This window comes from Mauremys reevesii, linkage group 5, assembly GCF_016161935.1.
Source record: "Mauremys reevesii isolate NIE-2019 linkage group 5, ASM1616193v1, whole genome shotgun sequence".
Classification (NCBI taxonomy): Eukaryota; Metazoa; Chordata; order Testudines; family Geoemydidae; genus Mauremys; species Mauremys reevesii.
Genome location: NC_052627.1, coordinates 56,489,172 through 56,502,353, shown reverse-complemented (window position 1 = coordinate 56,502,353; position 13,182 = coordinate 56,489,172). Strand labels below are relative to the sequence as shown.

At 44.4% G+C, this 13,182-nt stretch overlaps 2 protein-coding genes across 2 annotated transcripts in view; one reads left to right on the top strand and one right to left on the bottom strand.

The window, feature by feature from the left end:
- NR3C2 (nuclear receptor subfamily 3 group C member 2) overlaps window positions 1–1,866 on the top strand; it is a 258,185-nt gene extending 256,319 nt beyond the window's left edge. Inside the window, exons 11-12 of the transcript XR_005599519.1 lie at window positions 515–627; window positions 1,547–1,866. The gene's annotated coding sequence lies outside the window, so the exon portion shown is untranslated. The remainder of the gene's footprint in view (window positions 1–514; window positions 628–1,546) is intronic.
- A 2,672-nt stretch (window positions 1,867–4,538) lies between these two features.
- The window catches only part of ARHGAP10 (Rho GTPase activating protein 10), a 217,819-nt gene continuing 209,175 nt past the window's right edge, over window positions 4,539–13,182 (bottom strand). Inside the window, exon 23 of the mRNA XM_039541772.1 lies at window positions 4,539–5,435. Within this exon, the coding sequence (XP_039397706.1) occupies window positions 5,347–5,435 (89 nt within the window). The 3' untranslated portion in view covers window positions 4,539–5,346. The remainder of the gene's footprint in view (window positions 5,436–13,182) is intronic.

The window sequence follows — 13,182 nt, the reverse complement described above, 5'->3', positions numbered from 1 at the left end:
GGATGGTGCATTGATTTCCTTGGAAACAAGCCTGTGTTCACTTCCAAACAATCTATTTAGACAACATGAAATTAATTGCAATGTTACATAATTGTTGTCATTCTTCATGCACACTGAAATCTATTTTTCACAAACCTCTTTATAAGGGTGGGTTGTGGTGGAGCTAACACACACACACACCACAGTACCCGTTGACAGGACAGGGGGTCCAGGAGGGTAGCAGGCCCTACCTTGGGAACTTGCTTAAGCAAGTTGGGCAACTGTGTTTTCCAGGAGAGCTGGCATGAGACTGTTTGACACGGAAGGTGAAGCACGTGACAGACAAACCGATGGCCTATGAAAAGGTTTAGCACAATAGAAGCTGGAGTTAGGCTCTTACCTGTATCTTCACTTGGACTCTACTCTCCTACAACAGCTACTTTTATTGTCCATGTAATTAGAATTTTTCCCAGTGCACTATTGATTGCACAAGTTCAGATGCTAGGAGTGTGCACTCTAATCCTCTGAATTTCAGGCAGCAGCAACAATCAAGTTGCACCAAAACATTTTGGTGCAAAGAAATCTTAATCCTGCCCTACATCTCTGAAACTCGTTCAGCAGAAAAGAATAATAGTGACCTCAAGAGTGGTAAGGCAAAATAACAATCCCCTTCCCAAAATGCTTGGATGGTGTGACAGTCAAATGTGTTGATCTGTTAAGGTTGTGTGTTTTGGAGAACCAGTTTGGTTATTGGCAGTGCTTAATTTGTAACTGATGCGGCAAGCCGAGAGGTGCCGGAGCTCAGCGCTGGTTTTGGGTATCTGTCTGAGATGGAAGTAAAAGCTTTATGGAGTGTTTTGGGGCATTGTGGTCAATACAAACGTGGAAAAGAAATGTACAATTCTCTCCCCTTAATTTCCATTCTTTTAACATTTTGGGTGACTGGGAAGTGCCCTACCTCTACTTTTAAACTGTCACTAAAGGTAAATTTTGTTTGCTAATATCAACAAGAGTGATTGATTCGCTGCTGAACACTGTTTTACTGCACGTGTAGACCAGGACGTACCGTATTGAGCACTGTTTCGGAAAACACTGTCAAGCCATATTTAGAGTGGTTTATTATATGGCACATAGGTAAGTTAGTCCTAACCCAGTTCAGCACTGGGGCAGCTGCAGTCTTGCTGTTTAATTAGACAATCAGCTGAGACCAGGACAGCAGGCATGGGTGGGAAGGGTACCAAAGAGAGAGTGCATGTGAGAGTTAAGGGGACCTCAGTTAGCTTCAGTGTGTAGGTCTCCATAATTTCACCATGCAGATAAGAGCAATGCACCAGCATGGAAGGGCAGGGCTTTTCTACACAGTAACTAAAGGGGGGGGCATGACCGCTGATTTTCTGTTAGTGCTAGTCTATGTATGGTCACTTAATCCAAAAGAAGAGTGCCCTATTTCGAGATTATGTAACTGAGTAAGAATAGATTTATGTTAAAACAGAGCCCCCCTTGTGTGCACACAGATTTGTAATTTATATATTTAGTTACTTCAGTGCAACCAATTTTATTATTTCAGTTATGTAGCCAAGTTCTGAAGGCTCTGCAGCGAGTCCTCTGCTGTATGTGAGCTAGAATGCACCAGAGAGGGAAACCTGCCATGAAGAGCAGTAAGAAGAATGATTTTCTCGGGCCTCTGAGTAGAGTTAAACACAGAAGTTTCTACTAAGCTTGACCTGCTAGAGCCAAGGCAGAATAATGGAGCACAAGGAGAACCTTGTTTAATCACTGTCATATACTGAAGTTCCTGCTGCATGCATTGTTTGGCCTAGGGTCCAGGCACTTACACTTGCTGGTGAGAACAAAAAGAGCAGAGCATAAAGCTAATTCCATCTTTTCTATCTGATTCATGATCATTGGGACCCTCTCAGACCAGGATTGTCTTCTAAGTAAAAGAAACAAGGGTGGTTAGTGTGTGTGTGAGAGAATTTTCACGCACCTGACAGAATAGGCTAACTAGGACTCTAGCTGGAGCACTATCAGTGCCCGTGCTACAACACTAGACCACCACTGGGAGGAACCAGCGGCTGAGAACCCAGCAGTGCTCTGCTAAAGAGAAGTGAAAACCTGAGAGTGGGAGAATCTCTGGTAGTTGAGTGAAGGCCTGCCTTCTCCACTCCAAAGACAGAGAGTGGGAAACAAAGGGGCAGTAGGTCTATTACTTACTTATGGCTCTGGAAAGGAGGAGGAGACAGCAGCAAGCCAGCAACCAGGCTCCAATGGCAGAGCTGAAATAAAGCAACATGGAACCCATACCCCACACCACAATTAAGTATACGAACCTAGAATCAAATCTCTTGGGAGAAGGGAGGCCGTGGTGTTAACTTGCCCAATGGGGGTAGGATCCCTTGAACACTTCATTGTCCAGTAGGGATCAGCACAATTAGCATAGACTGCTCTGGAAAGTGCTCTCCAAGATTCCTTCTGGCACTGGCAATTGGTGCAGGATAACCACTGAAAAGCTAAATAGTAGCACACTCATAGATGACTTTCCATATTCTTGTCATTGGAGTCAACATTGTCATTAAGAAGGAGTTGAATTCAAAGAGCTGAGCCCTAGGCCCCATGCTTCCAGGAAAAGAGGCATGTATATTACGTGCTTGGGGAAGTCTGTCTTTAGGTATCTTCTAACTTTCACTATTCTTTGTCTCTTTGACGCATGATGTCCTAACACTGATTTTCTGAAATACTGCACAAGATGGATGGAGAGAGGGGATAACACAGACAGCAGGGCTACCACTCTGTTACCAAGAGCCATCAATACTTCATCGGCTTCCCTCAGCATTAATCAGAGTGTAAGCCAAGGCGGAAGACCTTCCCACCAGTGCCAGTTACCAGAGCTGAATTCTTAAAAGTAGTAGGCAGTATGCTCAACTCAGCACAGTTCTGACCCAGCTTACTCATCTTCTTCTTAAGGCTTTTGTAAAAGCAAGAGTATAAGACAAATTAGGAATGAAAAATTAAATTAGCATTACCTCTCCTACCAGGAAATAATACACTTAACAGGGTTCTCTTCCTCTTCTTAGGATTGCTTGGAGCTGGCATAGATTTACTTGAGCTACCAGAGGCAAAAGAACCTGAAATAACAGGAAGTTCAGAATAGCTTATGCAGGAGTTTGCAGACCTGAAGGCAATGCAGCAAACAGGATCATAGCAGTGGGTGAAGTGGCACTCCACAAGTTAAAGCTCTTACTACTTTTCCTCTATCTTTTTTAACCCGCTTTAGTTGCATGCTAGACCAAGAACTAAAGCATTTGGAAGACAGTGGAGGACCAAACACACTCTGAGCCAAAATATTATGCACAGTTTGGTGCTATTGCTTGTTCACAAATGAGAATGACTGACTGCCAACACTGCCTTCCAAACTGAACAAATTTGAGGGAGCAAACCTATGATCTATTGCTCAATGTTATCAGAGGGATTATTTCCTTACTCTTGTGTCAAGGGACAGATTAGAGCACTTGATCTCATTACAGTAGTCCTACACCATCTTCAGTATAACCTCCCAGCCAGAATTGCCTTAAAGCTGTTTGGCAAAGCTCACCATCCCCTCAGACACAATGACATATACTAAACCTCATAGAGTTCCAGTTGGACTGCAATACCAACTCAGCCAACCATCTGAAGTTCATTTGTGTTTACTCAGAAGGTCTAGGCACAGGAACAGATAATGGCAGTGCATGAAAACTTTTCTTTAAAAGGAAAATGAAAGAACATTAACTACTCCTGTTTTAAGACTAGTAACTTAATATAGCTGTAATATTTTTTGGTTTGCAAAAATAGTCAAAATGCATGAAGCTCACTTTAATGCAGTGTATTAGTCTTATAAGGTGGTGTTATTTTTCATGTTTTTAAGCAAGAGGGGAAGAGAGAAGACAAATTGCACTCAGCACAGTGGTAACTACCTTTCATCATATTTTTATCATGTGGCAAAGATTTGTGAGATACACAGTTCACTAACGGACCAGATTCTGATACCTTTCCCATGCACATTGATGAGTATCTTACTGCTCAAATAGTCCCATCGCTTACAATAGGGCTACTTGAGGATACTATTTAGTAAAACTAGCTACTACTCAGTACAACTAAGGGCTCTTTGAAGTCAATGGTAAAACTCCCCTTGACTTTTCCTGGATATGTTTCAGGATGTAAGGTCAGATTAAGATGGCAGGGTGAGAATAGGGGCCTCTGCTAAGGGGAGAAGTGGGGCACAAAACTCCTGGCATGGAGGCAGAATGGGAAGCAATGGGGTGTGTGTGTTCCAGAGTCCCTGAAATAGCAAGGGATGGAAGGGTGGCCCACAGGGAGCTTGTGGGGGGAACACAGGGAGACCCTCTAGTGTGCAATGAGCTCGTCCTACAGAATCAATGCAGCATGTGACCCTGTAGTTGTATTTAGCAGATGTTAATGAAGTCAGTAAGTAAGTTGTTTGCTGTGAGGAATGGTCTCCCTAACTCGTACCTGTTCTGAATCAGCAGTGCCTTCCTCTTTACTGAGTCTGCACACACACCTTCCAGTAACTAAGAGAAGTTTATTTCAGTTACTGATTTATAGAAACAGAGCAAATCATTCTCCAACAACATGAGAGAGAGACAAATAGTAAACATTTAATTTACAGTGATTTTTTTGGGTGACAAACCTGTACTTTGAAAATTGCACAATATGGAACCGGAGGTACTGGAGCCTGAAATAAATGTTATTGAAAATAATATAAATGAAGCTACACGCATCACATAAAGGCATCTGCATTTTGAAGACACTTGAAAATATCATATCCCCCTCTCTATGGGTTTTATTTATCTGAAAATCTGATCCAGCTACTTCCCCTCCCCTTTCAGAATATTACTTTGCCTTCAGCATAAGAGCCTCTTTGCCCAATCACTGTTCAGAACCAGAAAAATAGAGGGTGGATATAACAGTGGATATAAATACAGTTTTCAAATTTCAATTTAGTCAGCACCAGGACAATATAAATACTTAAAAAATTTTCTCCAAATGACAGCTGAATCTGAGTTCAACCACATCTCTGACTTAAAATTCTGGTTATCCTGCAAACATATTGCTGTTGTGCTTTTCACATGTAAAACCCTGTTCATAAAATTAAACTACCCCTCCACCCCCCCACCCCCCAAAAAAAACCACCTTACAAATCACATCTCTGCAATTCCTATTTGGCAACATTTTGTCTTTGTACAGATTAGGCTCTTCATCCCATTGTCTAGCTCTTCCTTGATTAAAACCAGTCACCAAAGCGGAGAGAAGTGATTAACAAAAATCCATGGATACCATGTACACCTTCTGGGCGTTAAATGCAGAGAGCTAAAGAAACTGAACATAGTTTTGTGGAATAAGTCCTCTTCTGCCATTTAGAGTTCCTTCAAGCCATCCTGGTTCTCTGGAAAGTTGCACTACAAAAGGAAGAAAAGGTTTTATTAGTCTTCACTGTATTTCTATTAAACTTGCAGCTTCAACTTATATCTTCCTGAAAAAAGCACAGCAAAGCATTAAACCTTTTGCACAGACCAGTGTGGAGAACACAGCTAGGAAAAGAAGCGGTTTCTGATTAACTCATTTAAATATTGGTGTGTGTCACCTAGGAGCTAGGACATGCCAGACTCGCAGGGGTTCTCACAACAAAAATTTTGGTGGCCTCAGCGTGCCGCCACCAACTCTTGCTGGTGGCCGCTCTGACAATTTTTCCTAAAATACTTAATTACCCTTAGGAAAAACAAATAAATATGCACATATACAGGTTCAATTTGTTTATGTAGGGTCTTTGGCAACCTAAATGTACAATTGTCTCTGTTCTTTACTGGATCTAAACACATATAAGGTGTTTTGCATGTTTTTTTGTTTTATTTGGGGGTTTGTTTGGGTTTTTGTTTTGCTTTTTAAATGTCTTGCTAGCTAGTAAGTCTGCTTCTGTGAAAAGTGATACTTGGATGTTTGTTAATATCACTTTTCACAGCAGCAGACTTGATAGCTAGAAGGCAGTGAAAAGTGATACTAACAAACATACAAATACGCTTTTCACAGCAGACTTACTCAGCCCTCGTAAGCCAGAGGACAAATTAAGCCCTGGATGGGGAGGCGGGTAGGAAGGCAGCAGGGGGCCAGAGGAAGCAACAGAGGCCAGGGGTGATGGGGTGGCCAGAGCCCGAAGCCCTGCAGCTGTGGATGGAGCCTGCTGCCTTGTGGCCGGATAGAGTCTGCCACCCGAGAGATGAAGCCTGAACCCCACCACCCTTGGGAAGGTGGGGAACTCAAACTGGCTTCCTGCTCCTCTGTCTCTGTGCTTCCCCCCTCCCCCCACCGAGGAGGCTGTGACCACAAGAAAAGCCCCTGGTGACTGCATGCAGCCACTGTGGCCATATTTGAGAAATGCTGTGCCAGAGGTATGGGTTGAGCATGAGAGCTAAATCTGGTTCATTGGTTGGTTGCAGGAAGGTTGGGCATTTTTTGTGGTCCGCCTAGGAGATCAGGACATGGTGCAGGGGTTTGAAAGGAAGGTCTGGAAAGGATACAAAGTGAACGTGCTTGCAGGATACCATCTCAGGAGGAAGGTTGGCGCTTGGATCTTATCAGGGATTATAGCAGTGTTTATAAGCTTAGTGGGGAGTGGTTAGAGTTCTTGCCAAGCACAGTAGGGAAGTTTTAGCAGTTGAGAACAGGGTAAGACCAAAAACTTGTCCTGGGTGTAGGGGGGCAGTTTGGAAGCTTGGAGCTGTGGGGGAAGTCAGATCAGGTTTCACTGCAAGAGGTTTAAGGCATGTGAAGCGGGGGAGGGGGGACTAGACAAGTGGGCTTGGATTGTGGGGCTATAAAACTGCAGTGTAGACATTCGGGCTCAGGCTAGAATTCTGGCACCCTGCCAGTCAGGAGGGTACCAGAGCTCAGGCTCCAGTCCAAGCCTGAACATCGACACTGCAATGTTATAGACCTGCAGCCCACAAGCTCACATGGGCCAGCTGCAGGGGTGCCCAGAGGATTCAGGGGGCCTGGGGCAAAGCAATTTTGGGGGCCCCTTCCGTAAAAAAGTTGCAGCACTATAGAATTCTATATTCTCATGGGGGCCCCTGTGAGGCCTGGGGCAAATTGCCCCACTTGCCTGCCCCTCTGGGCAGCCCTGGCCAGCTGCAGGTGGTATTGTAGTGTAGACATGCCAGTAGGCACTTAGGTTCCTTGACTGTCAATGAAACTTAGGATCTTAAGTCACTTAAAAATGGCATGTGGGTACTTCTGAAAAATGTACCATGTGCACTTTCTTTTCCTCTGTCCCAAGGTGAATATTATTGCCAGGCAACAGGAGAATGGCACTGCTCAGGCAAGTTCTGTCAAAATAAAAACTGTAGTTTGAAAAGGACTTTAAAAATGTAGATAGCAGAACTGCCTTCAGATTTTAAAATGATACTTTAACAGTTACAGCAGGAATCTGGTAGCACATTTTGTAATGGAAGGTTTTCATTAAAAATTTACCAAAGGAAAAACAGTACATAGAAAAGTGCCTTTTTAAATCTCTCCACGTACAGTAACTTACAGTACTATTAATAATTAGCATGTCCTCCCTCCCTTTGTCACTTTCATTCCATGATTACAGAGTACACCTGCACACATTTATAAATGCAACACTCTGACACCACCACCACCTCCCTCCAAAAGTTTCATCACAGCTGTTATAGCTCTACCACAGTGAGCAAACATTGACATTGCTGAGACAACCCTGGCCCTCTTTCTGAGGGGGACGTATCCGCAAGACTGGCTTGTGAAAGTAGAAACTCACTTTTATCATAAAGGAACATGAACTCAAGACAAAAACAAAGAAAAAAAACTATAAATGTGAAACTCTTCCTTGCTATTTGGAATTCAAAGACTAAAATATATTTTGGGCAATTCAATATATAGACAGAATGTGGGGGTCGGACACACAGTGTACACAATTCGAAGGCCCAGTTTAACAACCCCAAAGTAGGGTACATATATATTCAGATTCCAATTCAAAGAGTTGAAGTCACTGGGAGTTGAGGACACCTGATAGGATGAAGACCTAAAACTGAGGGAGAAGAGGAAATCTTTGCTGAGCTAAATGAGATCACTGGACTGGAAGCACTAGGAGTGAATTTTAGAAGTCATTTTATGAATAACTGTTGTTTAGATTTCAGTGTGAAATAATCAATACAGCACTTTAGGATGTAACCCACAGAACCTATCATTTAAAAATTGGATTTTTGAGTGAAAAATATCATTGTCACCCCAAGGACACCAGAAATGGAACAGCAGGGATATTACAGGATCAGTAGTGAGGTGCAACAGAGCTCTGTGTTTGGGAAGTTTGCATACCATCCATCTGCATTACACCTGGCTCGAGGCAGCATTATTGGTATGTCACTTTCATGAAGATAAAATTCACAGGGGTGTTGTGAAGATTAAAGTAAAGGACAAAGTAAGTATAATGGTGAGATCGCCACACTGATATTGATCCAAATTTATAAACTGTGCCCAGACTAGTAGGCCCTAATTTTAACCTGCTTTGATGTCCCAGTTTTCTCCATTCATCTTTTTCCTAAGTGTATTGTACAAACACATTCACTAACAAGCTCACCAGACTCAGTCGCTCTGGTATCATACGCGCTGCCATTAAAGTTCTCTTTAAATCCAAGTTGTTCAGATCCAATTTTTCAGGAAAATCTCCTTCTCAAAAGCAGCTCTTTTGTGTCCCCTTTCTGTCATTTCTTCTCAATCAACCATGATTACAGTTCTTAGCACTTTCTCAAATCTGCCTCATTTAAAAACACCTTGCTGCAGACTATGCACTGGGCCTCAAAACTGCTACTACTCATTATTGGACCAAGCATCCCACAGGAGTTATGTTTTCTGTTGGCCCGGGACAGGAAGGGACAATATTTGTAGGTTCAAAAATACAGGGCAAAGAAATTTAAATGAACTGTGACACAGCGACATTAACCATGGCCCGGAAAGACTGCACTACAGTGCTGATCGAAGACCAATTCTCAAAAGCTATCACCTCCGAGATCTGTGGAAATACCAGCTGAAAAACCCACTGCAGTAGCTGTATTTGCTCTTTTTACCTCGTAGTGGAGGCAAACTTGGAAAGAGGTTCCAAGATGAAGGTCTAAGGAGTGCCACAGGAAAACTACTAAAACACATGCGCACAAACCCAGATACATCCACAATTATCCTTAAAAACAGCACAGTGATGGCCCTTACAATATTATCAGTTTTACCTAGGTAAGCTAAATAGATAGTGTTATTTCTAACTGCAAATAGGTTTGCCAACTTTATAATTGCTAACACCCTAGCCCCACCCCTTTCCTGAAGCCAGACCCCCTGTCCACCCACCTCTTCCCCAAGGCCCTGCTCCCTACATTTCCCCTCCCTCGGTAGCTCGCTCTCCCCCACCCTCAGTCACTTTCACTGGGCTGGGGCAGGGCTGTGGGAGGGGGTGAGAGCTCTAACTGAGGATGCGGGCTCCAGGGTGAGACCAGAAATGAGGGGTTCAGGGTGCTGAAGGGGGCTCTGGGCTGGGGCAGGAGGTTGGGGTGCAGGAGGGGGTGAGAGCTCCAGGGTAGGGTCAGGAGTGCAGAGGGGGGCTCCAGGTTGAGGGTGTGGGGCTGAGGGATTTGGAGCGTGGGAGGGTATGGGCTCTGGGTTGGGGCCGGGGATAAGAGGTGTGGGATGCTGGAGGGGGCTCCAGGTTGAGGGTGTGCGGCTGAGGGATTTGGAGTGTGGGCTTACCTCGGGCAGCTCCCGGTCAGCAGTGCAGTGAGACTAAGGCAGGCTCCCTGCCTGTCTTGACTCTGTGCTGTGCCCCGGAAGAAGCCAGCAGGTCCAGATCCTAGGTGAGGGGGCTCCGCACGCAGCTCTCGCTCACAGGCACCGCCTCCACAGCAATCACTGGCCTCGGTTCTTGGCTAATGGGAGTGAAAAGCTGGTGCTCGGGGTGGGGGCAGCGTGCAGAGCCCCCTGACCCATCCCCCCAGCGCGGAGACAGGAAAGGTAGGGACTAGCCTGCCTTAGCCCCTCAGTACCGTTGACCAGACTTTCAATGGCCCAGTTGGCAGTGCTGACCAGAGCTGCCAGTGTCCCTTTTCAACCAGGAGTTCTGGTCGAAAACTGACACCTGGCAACCCTAATTGCAAATACACCTCTACCCCGATATAACGCTGTCCTCGGGAGACAAAAAAATCTTACCAAATTATAGGTGAAACCGCATTATATCGAACTTGCTTTGATCTGCCAGAGTGCACAGCCCTGCATGCTGGGACTGGATGACAGGGGATGATCACTTGGTGATTGCCCTGTTCTGTTTGTTTTCTTTGAAGTATCTGGCATTGCCCACTGTCAAAAGACAGAATACTGGACTACATGGACCATTCGTCTGACCGAGTATGGCCATTTCTTATGTTCTTATTATGTTCAGAACCTCCAAGAAGCCCCACCTAGAGACCTGCTTGAGTCAACAAGGGCTTGTCCACATGGGGAGTTGTTCCAGAATAGCTATTTCTGATTAACTCCATATGTGGATGCTCTTATTCTGGAATAAAATAGGAATAGTTAACCCACTGTTGGTCATGTCTATGTGAACACTTAGTTTGCGGCAAGATGGATACTGCTAAGGCAAAAGTCTCAGACAACTGTGCACGTGGGTGCACACACACCTAGAATGGAATCGACATGAGCAAGCACTCGAGGAAGAAAGGCTGTTATTCAGTCTAGGGCCAGGCTGAGCAAAAGGACTTGTCCATGACAATAACTGATGGGGGAGCACTGCTAGATTAATCACAGTGAGGCCACGAGCAAAAGCAAGGGGGAAAAAGGGAAAGAAGAACAAGAGAGAGAAGTGTGGGGGGTTGGGGAGAGAGACAGGAAGACAGAAAAAACAGCAAGAGCTGACAGAGCTGGAGAAGGGGCGGGGGGTGAGACACATAAAACCCTAATGGAAGCAACACCTTTTTGTCAGACACTAATTTAACAGTTACTTTAATGGTTGATATTAGCTGTACGTCAGCTTGATTGATGCATTGTCACTTTGATAGTTAAGGTTATTGGTAGAGCAGCAGAATTGATGTATTATTACTTTAATTCTTCATTTGGGGGCTTATTAGGGCATATGGGAATTTAAATTGAGTAAGTGAAGAACTTGAATTGATTCATTGGAGTCGGATTTCAGTATAAATGCACCAGGGGGTAGATACTATAATAGATGAAGAGACGGGTACCTCTCTGAAGGAATTTCAAAGACTGGCTGAAAACAAGGGGATGGCTTTAAAATATTTAAAGAACATGAGACCCCCTAAATACCTTTCCATTCTGACAATGCGTATTTATTCTCTGTCCAAATGGGAATCATTACGGAACCTATCATGACATGTCTAGTTCTCACCTTGACCACATTACTTCTATGTGGTTTCCATTTTCCTGTCTTGCTTTTTAGATTATAAATTTTGCCTTCTTTTCTGCTTGCCCGGCATCTAGGACATTGTGCGTGATACCAAACCAAATAAATAAAAAACAGTGAGTCCATTGATGAGGCTGTAATTAGCTTTCGCTGTGAACCCATTCTTATTCCCCACCCCAACTACAAATTTCTGTGTAGTCCAACTTTTAGGAAGGATATAGTCCAAAAGCACTTAGAGCACTGCTCACATATCCAAGGGCACAATTCAGCCAGGGGTGAAAAGGATTTCACCCCAAAACTATTATCCTGGTGCAAAGCAGGAGGGCAGAGAAGGCCAAGGGAGAGCGGATGTGCTGCTGGGTGAACTTTACTGCTGCTCTGAAAAGATCAGCAACATAATTCCTGGCTCCTGACTATCCTCCTGGGCATAAAGCTAGGGGCCTGACCATGCACTATAACTGAAACACCATGCCCTGTTGGGTGCACCATGGAGTAGGGCAACTGGGACTCACTCCTAGGACCCTTCCTTTGCACTAGGAAAGAATCTTGGCCTGTGGCCATATTAGTGCACAAGAGAGGGGACGAAGCTCCCAACAGCCCCTTCTCCCCATCTCAGCTGGTGAGAGTGCAACACAGGGCATGTGTCCTGTGTTAGAAAGCCCACCTTGTACACCATTTGCTTCTAAAACCTAGATTTTTCCTGTATATGGATCTCTGTCTAATGAAGATCCTTCCTAGTCATGTTAAAAAAATGGTAAATTAAAATAACTTGCATTAGAGACTTTGAAGAGAACAATCATTTAGCTAATTTCTCTTTAAAAGGTCTCCCACCTAACTTGATGCAGACGTGATCTGCCTGCAAGACAGCTCTGTGACAGGAAGCACGTCCACCACGCACATTCCTTTACTGAGTGTACTGGAGGGGGGAGAGTGTGACTGGGGGCCCCAGATCTTCTCATCTGCTGTAACACACAGAACTGAAACCTGGAGCAGACTTGTTTGGGGGAATATGTCTCTGCACAACCGAACAAGAGTTTGTGAGATACGATATTTCTGCTTTAAATTAAGTTTGTTTTTCTGGGGGGGGTTTCTTGTGCAGTGAAAAAGACATTCTGCTGAACTCCCCACTTGTTCCAGCTTGTTAAAAAACTCAGAAGGAACATTCTGGTGGGGGTGGGGGAAGGGAGGTGATGAAAAGATTTGTTTCTGAGAAACTTTCCATACACATTTTTGGTCCAATATAACAGTTAGTAGAATGCATTGTTGAATATATGGGCCACATTAGCTACCTTTTAAAAAAAAATGCCTGTGGGTTGATTTTTTAGCTGCTCTAGTCCGTGTACTTTTTTCCTTTTCCTACTAGATCTAAGCTGGGAATTTGGAATTCCCCCTATGTTAGGAGCACACTGCAGAGATTCTCTTCCTTGGTGTCTGCGTCACTCTAAGCACATACCAGTCAGTATGTTTGGAATACTGGGACAGTGTGTCACAGTTTCAGGGTAACTGCACATATATCCCCCCTCCATGGTCCACTCCAGGAGCACCCAGACAGGTCTCTGGTCTCCAGCCATCTGCTGACTTTGGGGAGGGACCTTTGTCCCACTCCCTTCTGACCAGAGGTTTTTAGGCTACACAGCTCTCTGCCTTACACTATGATATCCCTAGGAAGCCAGTCTGCCTAATGGCCAGTGCCTGTGCTTTGCTTTCTCTCCAAGGGCTAACAGTGCATTGCCAGCAGT